Raw genomic sequence first — 20,800 nt, forward strand, 5'->3', positions numbered from 1 at the left:
TGCCATGTGTGATGCACTCTGGCAGCCTCTGGGTAGATACTAGTGAGCAAGAAAAGATGTTCTTTATCACCATGCTATTTTCTTATTTTTACTTTTCAGATAATAAAGACATTTACAAGCGGGTAAATCAAATAACAGATTGTGGCCAGGGCAATGAAGGAAGTAAATAGAGTGACAGATAACGCCGTCCCTCCAGAGTCAGCACTTCCTGAGGCTGCTACCCTCCTCCCGGTGGATGAGGTTCCTTTCCTACATTGCCGTACAGGGATTTAAAATCCCTCAGAGCCCTTGTCATTCATGGTTGTCGTGATGTTTACTTGTTTGTCCACAGGGAGCTCCTGCACAGTGCCTGGCACGTAGCAGGTGCTCAGTACCTGTGAAAGAAATGCATAAGGGACTGGATGAATGAATAGTTGATAGGATATCTTTGTAGATTGAGCAAAAAATCCCTTCACATGTTCAGCATGTTGGCAAGCCAGAAAGACCTTGGATCTTAAACTCTCCCAAGCTATGGTGGATTAGTGTGTTTTTTTAAAAAAAAAAGTGATAATAATGACAATAATAATAATCCTTGCCAATTATTGAGTGCTTCCTGTATGCTGTATGTCAAGTACCTTACGTTGAGGGGTGCCGGGGTGGCTCAGTTGGGATTGAGGATTCGACTCTTGATTTCTCTCGGGTCATGATCTCAAAGTCATGAGATCGAGCCCCATGTCAGGCCCCGCACTCATCGGGCAGGCTGCTTGAGATTCTCTCTCCCCCTCTTCCTCCGTCCCTCCCCCCTGCTCATGTGCTCTCTTTCTCTCTAAAATAATAAAAAAAGAACCTTACATTTAATCTTTGCAACAACTTTCTGCCGAAAGTTCTAGTTATATTTTTCATCTTTCACTAACTAGGAACTCTTCGCTAACTTAAACACACCTCTGGTTTATTTATTTTTAAAAGTTTTATTATTTTGTATTTTTAAAGATTTTATGTAAAAATCTTAAATTTAAAATTTTAAATTTGAAATATTAATTTAAAAATTAAAAATTTATTCATGAGAGACACACAGAGAGAGGCAGAGACACAGGCAGAGGGAGAAGCAGGCTCCATGCAGGGAGCCAGCCCTATGTGGGACTCGATCCTAGGACCCCGGGATCACGCCCTGAGCCGAAGGCAGACACTCAACCACTGAGCCACCCCGGTGCCCCAAGACACCTTTGATTTAAATGTTCAAAAAAAATTTTTTTTTAATTTTTATTTATTTATGATAGTCACACAGAGAGAGAGAGAGAGGCAGAGACACAGGCAGAGGGAGAAGCAGGCTCCATGCACCGGGAGCCCGATGTGGGACTCGATCCCGGGTCTCCAGGATCGCACCCTGGGCCAAAGCCAGGCGCCAAACCACTGCGCCACCCAGGGATCCCTAAATGTTCAAAATTGAGCTCATAATTCTCACCTCATGTCCTGCTCTTTTCCATTGTTCCTCATCTCTGAGTGACAGCCCCGTCATGTAGTTGGACAGACCCCAAACCTAAGGAAAGATGTTCCTTCCCTTCATCTTCTCTATCTGCTAACATGTATTCAGATCCTGGTAACAAAATCCATCTAACAGTGGCTTAGGGTAAAAGTAACGGAAATCCTCTCAGACATATCTAGAGTCCGTCTAAAGGGTTGGTGGATCGGGGTATTACTGAGGCCAGGCCCTTTCCATCTTCAACCCTGTTGACCTCAGCCTGTCTCCTCCTGTCCTCGAGCTTGTTGTCTCATGATCGAAGGTGGTTGCCTCAACTCCAGGCAAAGTCTGTATTGATTGTTCTTCTTAAATTTTTATTGCAGTGAAATTTGCATAACATACAGTGAACCACTTTAAAATTTACAATTTGGTGGCATTTAGTGCATGCACAGTGTGGTCTTAACCACCAACTATCTTTAGTTTCAAAACTGTGTCACGACCCCATAAGTACCCACTGGGTAATTACTCCCCTTTTGACCCCAGCCTCATCCCCTGACAACCTCTAATCTTGCTGTCCCTACAGATTTGTCTATTCTGGACGTTTCATTGAAAAGAATCAAATGTTATGTGACCTTTTTTGTCTGGCTGCTTTCACGTTAGTGTAGTGCGTTTGAGGTTCATACAAGTTTAGCGTGTTATCAGTACTTCATTCCCTTTCATGGCTGATAATATTATATTCTGTCCATACGATTTGTTTATCCGTTCATCTGCTGATAGACATTTGGCGTGTTTATACCTATTGGCTATTGTGAATTGTGCTGTTATTGTTTGTTTTAAAATTTTTTGGGGGGGTAAATTGCAGTGTACCTACCATACAGTGTTATATTAGTTTCAGGTGTACAGCGTAGTGATTCAGCAGTTCCGTACCCTTAATCCCTTCACCTGTTTTACCCACCCCCCACCCACCGTCCCTCTGGCAACTAACTACCAGTTTGTTCTCTATTTTTAAGAGTCTATTATTTCTTATATTCCCCGTATGAGTGAATGCAGATGGCATATGTCTCTCTGACTGACTTATTTCACCAGCAGTATCCTCTGCATCCATCCATGTTGTTACAAATGGCAAGAATTGTGCTTTAATGAACATACATGAACACATCCCTGTTTGCATACCTGTTTTCAATTCTTTTGAGCCGATACCTAGGAGTAGAAGTAGTGGGTCATGTGGTTTAACGCTTTTTGAGGAACTGCCAAGGTATTTTCAACAATGGCTGCGTCATTTTATATTCCTGCCAGCGATGTATGAAGGTTCCTATTTCTCTACAGCCTTTAGAACACTTACTTCCATTAAAAAAAATTATTGTAGCCTTTCTAGTGAGTGTGAAATGGCATCTTACTACAGTTTTGATTTGCATTTCCTATTGACCAGCGATGTTGAGCATCTTTTCATGTGTTTCTTGGTCACTTGTTTATCTTTTGGGAAATTTCTGCTAACGTCCTTTGCTCACTCTTTAATTGGTTTTCTTGTCATTTTGTCATTGTTGAGTTGCAGGAGTTTCTTACAGAGTATGAGCACTAAATCTCCCTCATCTATAGGATTTGCAAACATTTTCACCCATTCTGTAGGTAGTCCTTCCACTCCCTTGTTGATGTCCATTGTTGCAGAAAAGTTTTGAATTTTTATGAGGTCTAATTTATTTATTTATTTTTTGTACTAAAGGCTGTGGCATCCAATTCAAGAATCCATTATTGAATGAATGCAAGGTCACGAAGATTTGCCTCTGTATTCTCCTTTAATAATTTCAGTTTTAGCTGCAATATTTAGGTCATTGATCTATCTCTTAAGTATAGATACTTAAGTGGGAAAGTATCCTGGCATCCTTGTCAAAAATTTATGATCCATAGATGTTGGAGCCTATCTTGATCCATATCTATCCTTATGCTAATAATACTGTGCTGTTATGATTACTGTAGACTTGCAGTTAAGTTTTGAAATAAGGAAGTAGGAGGTGTTCAACTTTTTCTTACCAATATCGTTGTGGCTGTTTGGGGCTTTTTGCAATTCCATATGGATTTGAAGATTGATGTTTCCATTTCTGCAATAAAAGCCATTGGAATTTTGATAGGGATTGCATTCAGTCTATAGATTGCTTTGGGGAGTGTTGTCATTTATCTAGTCTTCCAATTGATGAACATGGATTGCCTTCCCATTTATTTGTATCTTTAATTTCTTTCAGCAACGTTTGTATTTGTGTCTGTGCAAGTCCTTTATTTCCTTTGGTATCAGGTAATGCTGGCCTCAAAGTTAAGTCGTCCTTCCTCTTTGTATTTTGGAAGGTTGAGTAGGATTGTTGTTTTTTCTTGAAATGTTTGATTGAATTCAGTGAAGCCATCTGGTCTGCACTATTATTTTTGATTACTGATTCTATCTTTTGACTTGTTACAGGCCTGTTGAGATTATTTCTTTTTGAGTTAGTTTTGGTAGATTGTGTGTTTCTGGGGATTTTTTCCATTTAATGTAGATTCTCAAATTTACAGGCATACAGTTCATAGCACGTTTCATTTCTTTTAGGGTAGTAATGTTCTCACTTTCATTTCTGATTTTAACTACTTCCATTCTCTTTGCTTTTTTGTAATCCATTTAGCTGAAGGTTTCTTAGTTTTGGTGACCTTTTCACAGAGCCACATTTTAGTTTCTCTGATTCTGTCTTTGGCTTTCTAATCGCTATCTTATTTTTCTCTGTTTTAATCTTTAATATGTACTTCTCTCTGCTGGCTTTGCGTTTAGTTTGCTTTTCTGTTTTTAGTCCCATAAAGCGTGAAGTGAGGTTGTTGATTTGAGATCTTTCTTTTGTTTTAATAAAGGCATTTACTATAAATGACCCTGCTTTCACTGCTCCTCATAAGTTTTTTTATGTTGTTTTTATTTTCATTCATTTCAATATATCTTCTGATTTTCCTAGGGATTCTTTTTTTCTTCTTTTTCTTTTTTCCCTAGTGATTCTTCTTTGATCCATTGGCTATTTGTGGTTATGTTGTTTAATTTCCACATATTTGTGATTTTTAGATGCTGCAAGCACCTAACTAGACCTATGAGTTCTAAAATAGCGATTCTGATGGCTTTTGCCAGCTTGATATTGGATTTGGAGTAGGGACTGATTTCTGGAACTTCCTACTCTGCCATTTCCTGTGATGTCACCTGTATTTATTTTTGTTGAGATAACAACATCCATAGTAAAATGTTGTACTAGCATATTCTAAAAAAATTTATTTAATTGAAGTTGATATGAATATAGCAAATATATTGAAATTACTTTTTATAAATTATTTTCCCATGATTAAAAACACTATGATTTAACACACTTTTTTTCTTCTTGTAGGACCGTTCGTGTGTGGCTAAAGAGAGATAGCGGACAGTATTGGCCAAGCATATACTATGTGATGCCTTGTAAGTATCTCGATCTCTGTCTTAAAAAAATCAGACATGGACCCCACCTCCCTTTCCTTTCCAGATTGCCTTCTCTGTATCTTCTTGAGTAGGGATATCTGAGGGTTGAAAGTACCATATTAAATCATTGTGGCTCTCAGTATTTAAAATAAGAAAATTGTTCTGACATTGACTATATATTCACAGTTTCTGAATAAGATTAATGGGAGAAGGACTACAGCACATAGTTATCTCAGATTATAGCTGTCTCCCTCTTTTCCAACTTTTTGTCTAACTTTTTTGTGGAGTACCTCCTTCAACATTTGAAATTTTGCCCTGTGATTACATTTGTGAAGTCAGTTTTTGCATTATTGCTATGTTATTCATTCAAATACAAGAGAGTCCACATGGACGATTTTTGTTCTCACAAGGATTTGCTTCAGATTGAAACATTCTAATGGGAGGTCAGTCTCATTTCCTCGAGCTCTTACATGCAATATATGTCCTTGTACTGATAAGTAGCTACTCTTTAAAAATCTATTTTTAAAAGATGCATGAGACTGATTCTTAGATTTGTGTGCTGGCAAAGTTCTCCTACAGGGAGAGAAGAGCTGGCTCCTCAAAGTAGAAAATTTCTTTTTAGTCTGGTGTTTTATTATTAAGTTAATGAAGTGTGGGCATCCTATTCCATGTTTCTTTGAGTATAAGATCATTATTTAAATTCATTATTAGTTATATTAGGAAACATTTCCCTGAGTCCCCTTCCTTCCAATCTTAATTAAAATTGATACCCTAGCAACACCCCTCAGGTTTGCTGTTTGGGCCCATAAACCCTCTGGCTTTCTGCAGTGTGCACCTCTTTCCTTGATAGAAGTATCCCAGTGTGAGAAGTATATACCACAGTGTACAGCCAAAATAAATTCATGCTAAATTGTAGATTAAGTTTATGCCTCTGGCAAAAGAATGCTGTAATAACTTCAGTAAGCAATTTTGCTTGTTTGTGAACAAATGAATTATTAAGGATATAATGGTTTTCTGTGATTTTTCAAATTATCTTTGAGGTTTTGCGTGTCTTTAGAATTTTTTAGGAAATATATGGTAATCATGAAGCTGAACCAAGTGTTCAGTCCAGCATTAGGGAAGAAGAAACTTCTTGTAATTTTTATATTGGCTCCTTAACCGTTGTGCCTCCAGCAGACAGCATTATATAGCGAGAGCCCCAGGTGAACTTGACCTGTGGCAGTGCTGAGGGCTCAGGTAAAAGGAGAGGGAAAGGAATTCTCTGATTGTTTTTTCTGATTTCTGAGTGATATAACCAGTCCTAGCTGTGATCTTGCTTTTTTCATCAAACTTGACATGCTATCTAACTAGAAGAGGTGGGGAAGGTCTTTAGTCCAGCCAGCTGAGAGTCGGCTCCAGACAATGTCACTCCCATGACCATGAAGACAGAGGAGAATCAGACCTGGGCAGAATGATGAGATCTCAGGGATGGTGAGCAAAGAATTTTCTTGAGGTGAACACGAATAGGAACCTCATGGAGACACAGGGTCCTAAGCAATTGCTTATCTGCCTCTTCCCCATACACACATCCAAATGCATTTTTTGCTGTCATTCTCTCTGATACTCTCTTTATTTGAATGTCACTGAGAATACAGAGAAGCCTCTAGTTGCATTTTTTATCATTGATTAAGCTGTATGAATAACTATGGGCTTGCTGTAGTTCCTACACCAGGCAAGTTGCTCAGTACGTAAATATTTATTGAAGACTTGAATCTGATAATAAAGAAGAGTACCTGAGAATATTATCAAACATTTTCCTAGTGATTGATCAGTCTTTGAGGAGGAGGACCCTTTGGTTATTTGCATATTTTGCATATGACCTTCTACCAAAGGGGGTGAAAAAGGCATCACTTTGCTTAATTAAAATGTGTGTGGGCTAACCACATTAGGGTCACCTGAGAACTTACTAGAAATGCAGATATTGGGTTCCATGCTAGATCTCCTGAGTCAGAATCTGCATTTTTAATAAGATCTCTAGGTGATTGTATGTTAGAGAAGATTGTCTTCTGGCATTATAGCCGACATTATAGCCTCTGATCCACTTACATGTGTTTATATGAACACATAGAAAGCCTCATGCACCTATACTATTGATTTATAAATACACAGATAAAAGTTAACATCATAAGTACACTTTCTAGTGGATCATTCCTGCATCCGTGCTCTGCACAGGACACTGAGCTAGTTGCCAGGGTTTGCAGAGGAGTAGGTGCATATGGTCAAGACGATTTCCATAATCTTTCCTTGGTCGGTGGCTCCAATACCACAGAGAGGCAAAAAAAAAAAAAAAAAAAAAATTCAAAAGTCTGTGTTCATTACAATTGATCACATCCTGGCTTTTATGTTCCTAGGAATTAAGTGCGTTTGGATAACAGAGTAGCTGATCTTCGAGCAAGAGTCCGTTTTGTCGAACTCGAGAGAGGTGGAATCTTACTGCATAAGGAATTATGCTGTATTTGGGGGCAGTTAGAAAACCTGAAATACCTTTGGATTTCCAAAAGATTGTTTTGCATTTCTTTCTATTGAAAGGTGTTTCGTTAAGAGATTGCTTAGTAAACAGTTATGTGGTGTTAGTCACAAAATAAGTAGAAAGGTTGGGTGTATCTAGAGACTGTGACGTGGGCATCACAAGGCAGATGTGACTGTGATGGGTCTCAGGTGGCGAGTAATCAGTAGTGTTCCAAATCTAGAGGAGAACGTGAAGTATCCTGTACATGTAATATATGGCTTATTTGTGTATTTTGTTCATTAAAATACCATTTAATGTAGTGTTTGTCATGTTTTGGGTAGGACAGTAATGTTTTGTAGCATTAGGAAGAATTTGACATTTAATGGAGGGGAGGAAGCAGAAGGCTAAGGCGTCAGATGAGAAGGAACGGATAGCGAAGGCTAAGTGTGATGGTTGGGAGTGAGCCTGAAGGGCCGGGGAGGGTGAGAAGGCTGATGGATGTAGGGAGTGAGCAGATACATCATGATCAAAAACACACCAGCTTTGGGGATGTGTCCTCATTCCCTGTCTTGTCTGAGAAGCCCTGCTTCCCCTTTAGGTGGGAACCAGGAGAGACCAGACTTGCCTGCTTAAGGCTGTTGGCTCCTGAGCCAACCTGGTTTTCCCAGAATTTAGAATTTGGAGTAAGAAATGCTAGTTTCAGCCTCAGCTGGTCCCTTGAGCTGGGAACATGTAAACCTTATAGCTGTGGGGCATTCGTATGCATAAAGAAACAGTGAAAGCTGATCCACTTAAAAGGAAGTATGAATCCGAGAGGAAGGGCCACTTGGTCAAGAGGGAGAGAAACCTAAACAGGTGATGGCTGAGGGTTTTTCTCCTCCTCCTCCCAACCTTCAGAAGCTCGACTCTGCTTCTGCCTTTGAATTCAAGAGATGTGCCCATTAGTGCTTACATCCTCTCCGGTGGGTTTGTGGTACTCGAAACTACGAGTTTCTGACTCAGGCTCGCCCTGACTGTGTACCTCCCAATTCCTGTCTATTCAGTTTCTCCTGGATCGCTCTGGTCTCTAAGAGCAAGGACTGAGCCGTGTCCTAATTGATGCCACTGTGATGTTGAGCTGAAAATAGTCTGGGAAAAGTAAGGGCAAGTAAAGAAGAAAAGCAGAAAGACTTGTCCCGTTTAATTTCTTTAGATGGTTCATTCGATAAATTTTAAATGTTTCTTCCATACTTAGCACGGTGCGATGTCCCAAGGATATGGTGGTTAAGTAGGACAGATGATTCCTGTCTTCATGGTGTGTACAGTCTGGGGGGTGGGGGGGCAGACCTAAAATAAACACCACTCACGCTGGGTGGTGTTATAACAGGAAACAGGCGTAATGGGAACCTGGTCACAAAGGTTCCTAAAGAGAGTCCCATTTAAAACCTCGCTGTCTATAGAGAATCTGGGGTGACTGATGACTGGTTTTGTACTTTCCTATGTGCCAATTTTTATGGATGAGTGAGAAATAAGAGCCTTTCCTTATCCAGTATTCTTTCAAAAAATAGTATCTTTTTGACATATCTCATGTGATAGCTGCTTATTGCCTATGACAAGATCAAATTACAAAGTACCCAGCTGGGACCTGCTTGAGCTTGGAAACCAGAGAGGGTTAGCCTTTCTGAGGGTATAGAGTTGAGGTTTCAGTCGTAGCCATAAATGATTATTTGTTCCAGGCTTCTAATAGGTACCATTTCAGCCACCACATTTGCATCTCTCTCTACAGAGGGAAAAAACAAAACGAAACAAAACATGAAAAGCATAGGCATTCCCATTTTCATGGTTGAGTTGTTTTAGATTTACTTTTTTAACTAGGTTTGCCGTTCATGGGGTCAGACAAAGGGATGGATGGAGGAGAGAAATCTCAAGCAGGAGCCAGGATGGCAGGTGTTTGAGATTTTGTTTACTGTATTAAAGTATTGGGTATCACGTCTGGGCGTCTATTGCCAGCTTTTCCCCCTGGGCACGGAGACTAGGTAAAGCAGCGCGGCTGCCAAAGATGGAGTGAATAGGGGGGTAAGAGGCGCGGAGCCTCGGGACTGAGGGTGTGTTGGACAATCGGAGAGCCTCTGTGGGTTCTGTGGCTGCCAGGGCTGGCAGGTGGAATTTACTTTGGCTTCCAAGTGTATGAATTTGTCCCCAAAGCAAAACAGTAGATGGTTTTTCAAAGGTACGAATCAGAGGTGCACCTAACACAGCAGCAGAATGACCTCTTCTTTCCAGCTCTGGGTCTTGGCATGGATGGGGGGTGGCGTTGGCCAGGGGGAGCCGCGCTCGGGCCCCCTCGGTTTTCACACAGGTGCAGCCACTTTACCGTTTGCTCGGCTAACTTAACGGATCGAATTCCGACCTCATTGAAAAACATAATTTTGAACTTCGAACTAAAAACGTCCTAGTTTTTATCCAAAGCTTGGTTGAAAGATTGTTTCTACGGAGGGCAGGCCGCAGGCTGCGCAGTCTCATCAGCAGCTCCCGGGCTGTAGCCCTCGGCGGGGATGCCTCGCGTCGTCGGCCCCCAGCTCGGTCGGCGGAGTGCGTGTGTGGGCGCGCTCTGGCTCTTTGGGAGGTTCTTGTCTCCCGCAGCACTCAGCCCTCCTCTGAGGAAGCACGAAGGTGTCTGGAGGCCTGTTGCTTTCTCCAAGGCAGCGCTCAGCCCCCATGTCCTACATCACGTTGGGACAACGCAGACGGATTACAGGCCCGACAGCCCGTCTCCGAGGCTGGGAGGGGAAATCCAGGCACCCGGGCCGCAATCCCTGCCGTCTCCTCCTGGGCCTGCTCCAGCCTAGTTTTCTGTACGTATCACGAGGCGAGGAAGATTGGGAGGGCAGCTCTGAGGGACCTGGTTCGCGGTCCTTATGGATAATGTGAGACACGGGCCTGTTACGTTCGCCAACAGATCTTTACTCTCATTTTCTTTGCTCTTTTTTTTCTTTCCTCCCTTTCTGTTCTTATACATCTTTTCCTTAGTTGTTATATTTTGCTTATTTCTATTGTTTGGTTTCATTGTGTCTGCTTTTTGAGTCATTTCAAATTCTTGGTGAAAGGAGGTAGGGAATGCATTAAATTATCTTGGTTAAGACAGAGAGATCAAGTTTGGACATAGGCTTATGTTTACATTAAATTCACCCCAAACTATGTATTTTTTAAGATTGGAGTTTTCAAAATAGCATGTAGGTTGGAACCTGTGCCTGGGTGGGAAGCTGAAATTGGATTTTCATTTTTGTTGCCAATTTGCTGAGTCATTTCAGGCAAATCCTTTTTTTTTTTTTTTTTTATTATTATTTTTTTTATTGGTGTTCAATTTACTAACATACAGAATAACACCCAGTGCCCGTCACCCATTCACTCCCACCCCCCGCCCTCCTCCCCTTCTACCACCCCTAGTTCGTTTCCCAGAGTTAGCAGTCTTTACGTTCTGTCTCCCTTTCTGATATTTCCCACACATTTCTTCTCCCTTCCCTTATTTTCCCTTTCACTATTATTTATATTCCCCAAATGAATGAGAACATATAATGTTTGTCCTTCTCCGACTGACTTACTTCACTCAGCATAATACCCTCCAGTTCCATCCACGTTGAAGCAAATGGTGGGTATTTGTCATTTCTAATAGCTGAGTAATATTCCATTGTATACATAGACCACATCTTCTTTATCCATTCATCTTTCGTTGGACACCGAGGCTCCTTCCACAGTTTGGCTATCGTGGCCATTGCTGCTAGAAACATCGGGGTGCAGGTGTCCCAGCGTTTCATTGCATTTGTATCTTTGGGGTAAATCCCCAACAGTGCAATTGCTGGGTCGTAGGGCAGGTATATTTTTAACTGTTTGAGGAACCTCCACACAGTTTTCCACAGTGGCTGCACCAGTTCACATTCCCACCAACAGTGTAAGAGGGTTCCCTTTTCTCCACATCCTCTCCAACATTTGTTGTTTCCTGCCTTGTTAATTTTTCCCATTCTCACTGGTGTGAGGTGGTATCTCATTGTGGTTTTGATTTGTATTTCCCTGATGGCAAGTGATGCAGAGCATTTTCTCATGTGCATGTTGGCCATGTCTATGTCTTCTTCTGTGAGATTTCTGTTCATGTCTTTTGCCCATTTCATGATTGGATTGTTTGTTTCTTTGGTGTTGAGTTTAATAAGTTCTTTATAGATCTTGGAAACTAGCCCTTTATCTGATATGTCATTTGCAAATATCTTCTCCCATTCTGTAGGTTCTCTTTGAGTTTTGTTGACTGTATCCTTTGCTGTGCAAAAGCTTCTTATCTTGATGAAGTCCCAATAGTTCATTTTTGCTTTTGTTTCTTTTGCCTTCGTGGATGTATCTTGCAAGAAGTTACTATGGCCGAGTTCAAAAAGGGTGTTGCCTGTGTTCTTCTCTAGGATTTTGATGGAATCTTGTCTCACATTTAGATCTTTCATCCATTTTGAGTTTATCTTTGTGTATGGTGAAAGAGAGTGGTCTAGTTTCATTCTTCTGCATGCGGATGTCCAATTTTCCCAGCACCATTTATTGAAGAGACTGTCTTTCTTCCAATGGATAGTCTTTCCTCCTTTATCGAATATTAGTTGCCCATAAAGTTCAGGGTCCACTTCTGGATTCTCTATTCTGTTCCACTGATCTATGTGTCTGTTTTTGTGCCAGTACCACACTGTCTTGATGACCACAGCTTTGTAGTACAACCTGAAATCTGGCATTGTGATGCCCCCAGATATGGTTTTCTTTTTTAAAATTCCCCTGGCTATTCGGGGTCTTTTCTGATTCCACACAAATCTTAAAATAATTTGTTCTAACTCTCTGAAGAAAGTCCATGGTATTTTGATAGGGATTGCATTAAACGTGTATATTGCCCTGGGTAACATTGACATTTTCACAATATTAATTCTGCCAATCCATGAGCATGGAATATTTTTCCATCTCTTTGTGTCTTCCTCAATTTCTTTCAGAAGTGTTCTATAGTTTTGAGGGTATAGATCCTTTACATCTTTGGTGAGGTTTATTCCTAGGTATCTTATGCTTTTGGGTGCAATTGTAAATGGGATTGACTCCTTTAATTTCTCTTTCTTCAGTCTCATTGTTAGTGTATAGAAATGCCACTGACTTCTGGGCATTGATTTTGTGTCCTGCCACGCTACCGAATTGCTGTATGAGTTCTAGCAATCTTGGGGTGGAGACTTTTGGGTTTTCTATGTAGAGTATCATGTCATCGGCGAAGAGGGAGAGTTTGACTTCTTCTTTGCCAATTTGAATGCCTTTAATGTCTTTTTGTTGTCTGATTGCTGAGGCTAGGACTTCCAGTACTATGTTGAATAGCAGTGGTGAGAGTGGACATCCCTGTCTTGTTCCTGATCTTAGGGGAAAGGCTCCCAGTGCTTCCCCATTGAGAATGATATTTGCTGTGGGCTTTTCATAGATGGCTTTTAAGATGTCGAGGAATGTTCCCTCTATCCCTACACTCTGAAGAGTTTTGATCAGGAATGGATGCTGTATTTTGTCAAATGCTTTCTCTGCATCCAATGAGAGGATCATATGGTTCTTGGTTTTTCTCTTGCTGATATGATGAATCACATTGATTGTTTTACGGGTGTTGAACCAGCCTTGTGTCCCAGGGATAAATCCTACTTGGTCATGGTGAATAATTTTCTTAATGTACTGTTGGATCCTATTGGCCAGTATCTTGTTGAGAATTTTTGCATCCATGTTCATCAGGGATATTGGTCTGTAATTCTCCTTTTTGGCGGGGTCTTTGTCTGGCTTTGGAATTAAGGTGATGCTGGCTTCATAGAACGAATTTGGAAGTACTCCATCTCTTTCTATCTTTCCAAACAGCTTTAGGAGAATAGGTATGATTTCTTCTTTAAACGTTTGATAAAATTCTCCTGGGAAGCCATCTGGCCCTGGACTCTTGTGTCTTGGGAGGTTTTTGATGACTGCTTCAATTTCCTCCCTGGTTATTGGCCTGTTCAGGTTTTCTATTTCTTCCTGTTCCAGTTTTGGTAGTTTGTGGCTTTCCAGGAATGCGTCCATTTCTTCTAGATTGCCTAATTTATTGGCGTATAGCTGTTCATAATATGTTTTTAAAATCGTTTGTATTTCCTTGGTGTTGGTAGTGATCTCTCCTTTCTCATTCATGATTTTATTAATTTGAGTCTTCTCTCTCTTCTTTTTAATAAGGCTGGCTAATGGTTTATCTATCTTATTAATTCTTTCAAAGAACCAACTCCCGGTTCTGTTGATCTGTTCCACAGTTCTTCTGGTCTCGATTTCGTTGAGTTCTGCTTGAATCTTTATTAGCTCCCTTCTTCTCTTGGGTGTAGGATCTATTTGCTGTTTTTTCTCTAGCTCCTTTATGTGTAAGGTTAGCTTTTGTATTTGAGTTCTTTCCAGTTTTTGAATGGATGCTTGTATTGCGATGTATTTCCCCCTTAGGACTGCTTTTGCTGCATCCCAAAGATTTTGAACGGTTGTATCTTCATTCTCATTAGTTTCCATGAATCTTTTTAATTCTTCCTTAATTTCCTGGTTGACCCTTTTATCTTTTAGCAGGATGGTCCTTAACCTCCATGTGTTTGAGGTCCTTCCAAACTTCTTGTTGTGATTTAGTTCTAATTTCAAGGCATTATGGTCCCAGAATATGCAGGGGACAATCCCAATCTTTTGGTATCGGTTCAGACCCGATTTGTGACCCAATATGTGGTCTATTCTGGAGAAAGTTCCATGTGCGCTTGAGAAGAATGTGTATTCAGTTGAGTTTGGATGTAAAGTTCTGTAGATATCTGTGAAATCCATCTGGTCCAGTGTATCATTTAAAGCTCTCGTTTCTTTGGAGATGTTTTGCTTAGAAGACCTATCAAGTATAGAAAGAGCTAGATTGAAGTCACCAAGTATAAGTGTATTATTATCTAAGTATTTCTTCACTTTGGTTAATAATTGATTTATATATTTGGCAGCTCCCACATTCGGAGCATATATATTGAGGATTGTTAAGTCCTCTTGTTGAATAGATCCTTTAAGTATGATATAGTGTCCCTCTTCATCTCTCACTACAGTCTTTGGGGTAAATTTTAGTTTATCTGATATAAGGATGGCTACCCCTGCTTTCTTTTGAGGACCATTCGAATGGTAAATGGTTCTCCAACCTTTTATTTTCAGGCTGTAGGTGTCCTTCTGTCTAAAATGAGTCTCTTGTAGACAGCAAATAGATGGGTCCTGCTTTTTTATCCAGTCTGAAACCCTGCGCCTTTTGATGGGGTCATTAAGCCCGTTCACATTCAGAGTTACTATTGAGAGATATGAGTTTAGTGTCATCATGATATCTATTCAGTCTTTGTTTTTGTGGACTGTTCCACTGAACTTCTTCTTAAAGGGGAATTTTAAGAGGCCCCCTTAAAATTTCTTGCAGAGCTGGTTTGGAGGTCACATATTCTTTTAGTTGCTGCCTGTCTTGGAAGCTCTTTATCTCTCCTTCCATTTTGAATGAGAGCCTTGCTGGATAAAGTATTCTTGGTTGCATGTTCTTTTCATTTAGGACCCTGAATATATCCTGCCAGCCCTTTCTGGCCTGCCAGGTCTCTGTGGAGAGGTCTGCTGTTACCCTAATACTCCTCCCCATAAAAGTCAGGGATTTCTTGTCTCTTGCTGCTTTAAGGATCTTCTCCTTATCTTTGGAATTTGCAAGCTTCACAATTAAATGTCGAGGTGTTGAATGGTTTTTATTGATTTTAGGGGGGGATCTCTCTATTTCCTGGATCTGAATGCCTGTTTCCCTTCCCAGATTAGGAAAGTTTTCAGCTAGAATTTGTTCAAATACATATTCTGGCCCTCTGTCCCTTTCGGCGCCCTCGGGAACCCCAATTAAACGTAGGTTTTTCTTCCTCAGGCTGTCGTTTATTTCCCTTAATCTATCTTCATGGTCTTTTAATTGTTTGTCTCTTTTTTCCTCAGTTTCCCTCTTTGCTGTCAACTTGTCTTCTAGGTCACTCACTCGTTCTTCCACCTCGTTAACCCTCGTCGTTAGGACTTCTAGTTTGGATTGCATCTCATTCAATTGGTTTTTAATTTCTGCCTGATTAGCTCTAAATTCTGCAGTCATGAAGTCTCTTGAGTCCTTTATACTTTTTTCTAGAGCCACCAGTAGCTGTATAATAGTGCTTCTGAATTGGCTTTCTGACATTGAATTGTAATCCAGATTTTGTAACTCTGTGGGAGAGAGGACTGTTTCTGATTCTTTCTTTTGAGGTGAGGTTTTCCTTCTAGTCATTTTGCTCAGCGCAGAGTGGCCAAAAGCAAGTTGTATTGGGAAAAAGAGAAAAAGAGAGGAGAGAAAGAAGGAAAGAAAAGAGAAAGAGAAAAAAAAAGGGAAGAAAAAGAAAAAAAAACGAAAAAAAAAAAAAAAGAAAAAGAGAAAGAAAAAGAAAGGAGAAAAAAAGGGGGTGGGGGAAGGAAACAAATCAAAAAGGAAAACAAAACAAAAACAAAAACAAAAACAAACAAACAAAAAAAGAACCACCGGGGAGTATCTTCTGATTCTGTGTACTTTAAGTCCCTTGGCTTCTCCTGGAACTTGTCCGTCTAGCTGGTGTTCTGGGGGAGGGGCCTGTTGTGCTGATTTTCAGGTGTTAGCAGTTGGGGGAGCTGCTGTGCCCCCGCCTGGTGCAGGGCTCGGTGGGGGTTGTTTGCCCCGTGAGGCCGCAGGAGGAACAGCCCCAGTGGCGGGGCAGCTCTGGAACCTGGATTCAGCTCCGGCAGGAACTCCGTCTGCAGGGCCTGGAGGCTCCGGGCGGGGCCGCTGATGTGCTCAGCTGGGGCAGGAGCGTCCTCGCTGTCCTGGGCCCTCCCGGCCTCTGCCTGTCCCGGGGGAGGCGGGATCCTGGGCTGTGTCCCGGCGCCCTGTGCTCCGGGGCCTGCGCTGGTGGATTCGCGCTCCCGGGCCGCGCAGCCCCCTCCGCGGAGCCGCCGCCCGAGCCCCTCCGAGCTGCTCCTGGAACCGCGCAGCCCCCTCCGCACGGAGCCTCTTCCTCTGCCCGAGCCCCTCCGAGCTGCTCCCGGGGCCGCGCAGCCCCCTCCGCGGAGCCGCCCCCGAGCCCCCCGAGCTGCTCCTGGAACCGCGCAGCCCCCTTCGCACGGAGCCTCTTCTTCTGCCCGAGCCCGGCCGAGCTGCTCCCGGGGCCCCGCAGCCCCCTCCGCGGAGCCGCCCCCGAGCCCCCCGAGCTGCTCCGGGTCCCGCCGTTCCCGCCGTGCGCGCTGCAGCCCTTAGGGAGCTCGGCGCACTCTCCCGGGGCGCAGGTGTCTGTTAGTGTCCCCGGGAGCCCGAGGGCATCTGCTCCCTCCTGGGTCCTGCTCCACCTCCCCGCGAGCCCCTTTCCGCCCGGGAAGGTCGGTGCAGCTCCTGCGTCTCCGGGACGGGGCTCTCCTGTCCTGGGGACCCTCGCCCCGGCCTCAGCCCGGCTCCTCGCGGCCCCTCCCCCTTGGAGGCCTTTGTGTCTTTATTTCTTTTTCCCCGTCTTCCTACCTTGATAGATGCGCGAACTCTTCTCACTGTAGCATTCCAGCTGGTCTCTCTTTGAATCTCAGGCCGAATTCATAGATTTTCAGGATAATTTGAAGGTTTTCTAGGTAGTTTGGTGGAGACAGGTGATTTGGGGACCCTGCTCTTCCGCCATCTTGCTCCTCCTCCCATTTCAGGCAAATCCTTTACAATTTTGCCTCCTCTGGAGCCGGATGGATAAACTGTCCATTTCCTTTGATCTCACATTTGCAAAAATATTTTGGTTATCAGTTATGTTAAATTAGTAATTTACAAAGTACTTTCAGGTTCTTGGTATCTAGCAATATAGACTGTCATTGCTGATCGGAACCCAAGGGGGACCAGGAAAAGATTGAGCGGTTTGTGAGGTTGTGGCTAGATCGGTTTCCTTTTCCTGTGTGTTGGGACTTTAGCTCTGCAGCAACAGGTAACTCGAAATTGAGGATTTAGAAAATTAAAATGATTACTGTGTTCATATGCTGTACACCTGGGATGGAAACGTGTCATTTTATATGTAAATTGCAAATGTCGATTTTCCCACTGGCCAAAGGATTTTCTGTACTTAAAGACAATGGATGGAGCTGGTTTGTGTGTTGTCCCACCTCTTCTACTGGGTTTATTGGAGTTTTGGGGGAAATTCATGTGGTTAGAGTAGTGATAGAAAGGAATTTAAAATAATGAATTTGACAGTTCTGTTTTCATAAGGTAGTGATTGTTTTGGTGACTTGTAGACAACATCTTTAACTCCATTGAGGGACTTTCTTGGTAGCCTGGGGGGTGTGGGTGTAATTGGGAAATGCTCATCATATTATTTTATACCTTATTTCAAAGAACTCCTTGGTTCTTAGTTGTGAAGTATATTGCTCCTTTGTTGGTTTCTTTTTGGTATAGGTTATGTTGTGGAACCATCGGTAAAAGCAATTTACTATTTTTACCATTTACGTTTTCAAAAATAATTATGTAATATGATCTTTTTTTTTTGTAATATGATCTTCTAATTCTGTATTTACTGAAAGAAAATATGCCCAAGGGACTTTTGTTTTTTAACGGAAATGGAAACGTGGATCATCCAAGGTAGAAATAACATGTTCATCAATCAGAGTAATCACAGCGTTTATTTAGCACACTCTTGCTTGGTTTTCCTGTGACAGGATATTTCAGAATTCTGTTGTCCTTAGATCTTAAACTGATAGTTGAGACTTAAAACTTGTTGGGAGAAAAAGTGACCACTGCTAATCCATTAATTTTGCTGATGTTGCTCAGACTAAACTCAAGGGAACCAAGTGGTCAGTTTTAGTAGAGTGCATAAAACACTTGAGTGGAATGAAAAATGATTTTTAATGCTAGGCAATTGGAGTCCTGAATAGAAGTGTTTCTCATTAAGTAAAACATGGGTTGACTATGGTAAAGCCAGTAAGCACGGTCCTGTGGCAAACGGGACTGAGTGAAAGCGTGTCCACGAGCTCCCGTCTACACGCGGCGCTGGGCTGCTCCTTGAAGTCCTTCTGTAGGATCCTGAAATCCCACTTGATGGGGTGCCTTTAACCCCTCCAGGTGTATTCAGGGAAGTGCTATCGTTTGTTTAGTTTTAAAGTGACCCCCAGAGCATCCCAGAAAGATGAGTGTGTCCGCCACGTAATGCCTTTCCAGGCCTTATATCAGGTGATTGAAATCCACTGCTTCACCTTCATGAAGCTGCTGTTTTTTGGGACAAAAGTCCCAACCAATAAGCAAAGGACAAAAGAACTCAGTCGTAAAATGAAAAAGATACAAATAGTGGAAGTTAGGTAACTTTCCCCCCAATAAGAGTATTTTGAAAATGCTTTTTCTTAACTTTATTTTTTTAAAAAAAGCAAGAGCAACATCTTTTTGAGACCATTTGAAGGACAGAAATATTTGAAATACAAGTAGTCAGTTTCTCTGTAATCCATTTAATGACTAACTGTTGAGGTTGATGTTGGTCCCTTGAGTTCCCTTTGTCTGGGGCTTAGATCTCTTGAGCTTTTCTCTCTTCAAATTATATGGTTTTTAATATAGTGACCCAGACTGGGATTTCTCTTTATTTTACTTTTCCCTAAACCCTAAGCTGAATACCTGCCTGAAACTACAAAAATTTCACTTAAAAAATGCTCAATGTTATGAAAGTGTTTAATTTTTAAAATAAGATATTGACAGGTCATCAAGATCTACAGTCCTGATACTTAATGTAAGAGACTCTTATCTTTCATTATTCACAGACCTGCACAAATTTCTTTGCCGACTTATTTTTATCTTTTATTATCTTGCTTCCTAAAATTTTGCCAAATATATTTCTTTTGGCTCAGTCGGAAACAGAAAAGAGGGATGCCAGGTCTTTTTTTTTTTTTTTTTTCCCTAAAGATTTTATTTATTCATGAGAGACACAGAGAGAGAGAGAGAGAGAGAGAGAGGCAGAGACACGGGCAGAGGGAGAAGCAGGTTCCATGCAGGGAACCTGACGCGGGACTCGATCCCGGGACCCCGGGGTCATGGCCTGGGCTGAAGGCAGGGCTGAACTGCTGAGCCCCCCCGGGTGTCCCCAAGATGACAGGTCTTAATCAGAGAGCATGGAAATGCATTTTCGTACTATTTTATTAGGAATAAACTGTGGGCATTTTTTTTCTTGGGTTTTAGTAGACATGTTGGGGCAAACATAGGAAGCTAATGAGAGAACATCAACAAGACCAGTGGCAGGACCGTGAATTCCAGGTATTGGGTCTGTGTAGGAGCAGACCCAGGCAAACCGCACGGATGGTCTGTGCGTGAGGACCTGGCAAATGGGGCTCGCCCCACAAAGCTCGCCAGGTGTGCTTATCCTTTCTCGTGGGGAAAACAGTTAAAGGTTCATGTTGAGTGTCATGCTACATTGATGTCCTCTGGAGTCGAGGGCTGCAGCTCGATGCAGGTCGGCGGAGGGGCTGTATTGGAATTGTTGGGTCTGGCCCTGCCCGGTGGGAGAACGGGAGGCTCCCGGCCATTTGGTCTCTCACCTCAACTCTCAGCCACCAGATAGTGAACTATTTTGTATCACTTAAAGCTGAATTCCTATCTGTGAAATATCCCATACCACATTTGGGTAACCTAGCTACAAATACCGTGCTTAAATCATATTTTGTTTGTTTCTTCTCTAACCCTTCCTGTCAGGAGCCCTTTTACCATTTGGCCGGAATTACCGTTACTTTACTGTATTGTACTGTCCTTCCGCAGACAGTTTTGCCCCCTTGATATTTTCTCACGTGGATAGGAGCCCATTTTTGAGCCATAAGACTAGTCTTTCAGATGTTGCTTTTTTGTTAATTTCTGGAGTTGAAGTTAGAAGGATCTCTGTGTCAGTCTAGCTACTCCTCTGCTTCCCACAAGGAAAGATGTTTGCTGTAACAACAAATACGGGCATCAGTATTCTTTTCAGTCCACTCCGTTCTTGGCCCTGCCAGGGTCTATGGGAACCAAGCGAGGGCCTGTCCCTGTGACAGTGTCACAGTTGGGAAATGGTTTGAGGAGCCTCATAAGGCTCGCCTACCAGAAGTCTTTCCTGCACACACACACACACACACACACACACAGGCTGACTTGCTGTTTTACCATTGGTGCCCCCTTGGAGGGGTGGTTTGGTCTTTAGGGGCGTCTGGAAGCTAATGGTCTTTAGCTCTGGCAATCCCCTGTCTAGAAGAACCATCCTGGGTTTCAAGCATATGGCTTCTAGAACAACAGGATTTCTAAATTTCTTTTGTTTATGTGACCCTAAGGGAAAGATCTTTTCCTTTTGGATTCTGAATTCTGGTGGTGTTTTTTACCGTAAACATAAAGTGATTTGGACTCTAATGGTGACATTACAGTTCC

At 42.1% G+C, this 20,800-nt stretch overlaps 1 protein-coding gene across 3 annotated transcripts in view; it reads left to right on the forward strand.

Annotated features, from left to right (window-relative positions):
* Positions 1-20,800, forward strand: part of WDFY2 (WD repeat and FYVE domain containing 2) — a 169,316-nt gene that overhangs the window by 62,530 nt on the left and 85,986 nt on the right. For all 3 annotated transcript variants that reach the window (XM_077855843.1, XM_077855841.1, XM_077855844.1), the window contains exon 2: positions 4,819-4,886. In XM_077855843.1, the coding sequence (XP_077711969.1) occupies positions 4,880-4,886 (7 nt within the window). In that variant the 5' untranslated portion in view covers positions 4,819-4,879. The remainder of the gene's footprint in view (positions 1-4,818; positions 4,887-20,800) is intronic.

This window comes from Canis aureus, chromosome 17, assembly GCF_053574225.1.
Source record: "Canis aureus isolate CA01 chromosome 17, VMU_Caureus_v.1.0, whole genome shotgun sequence".
NCBI lineage: Eukaryota > Metazoa > Chordata > Mammalia > Carnivora > Canidae > Canis > Canis aureus.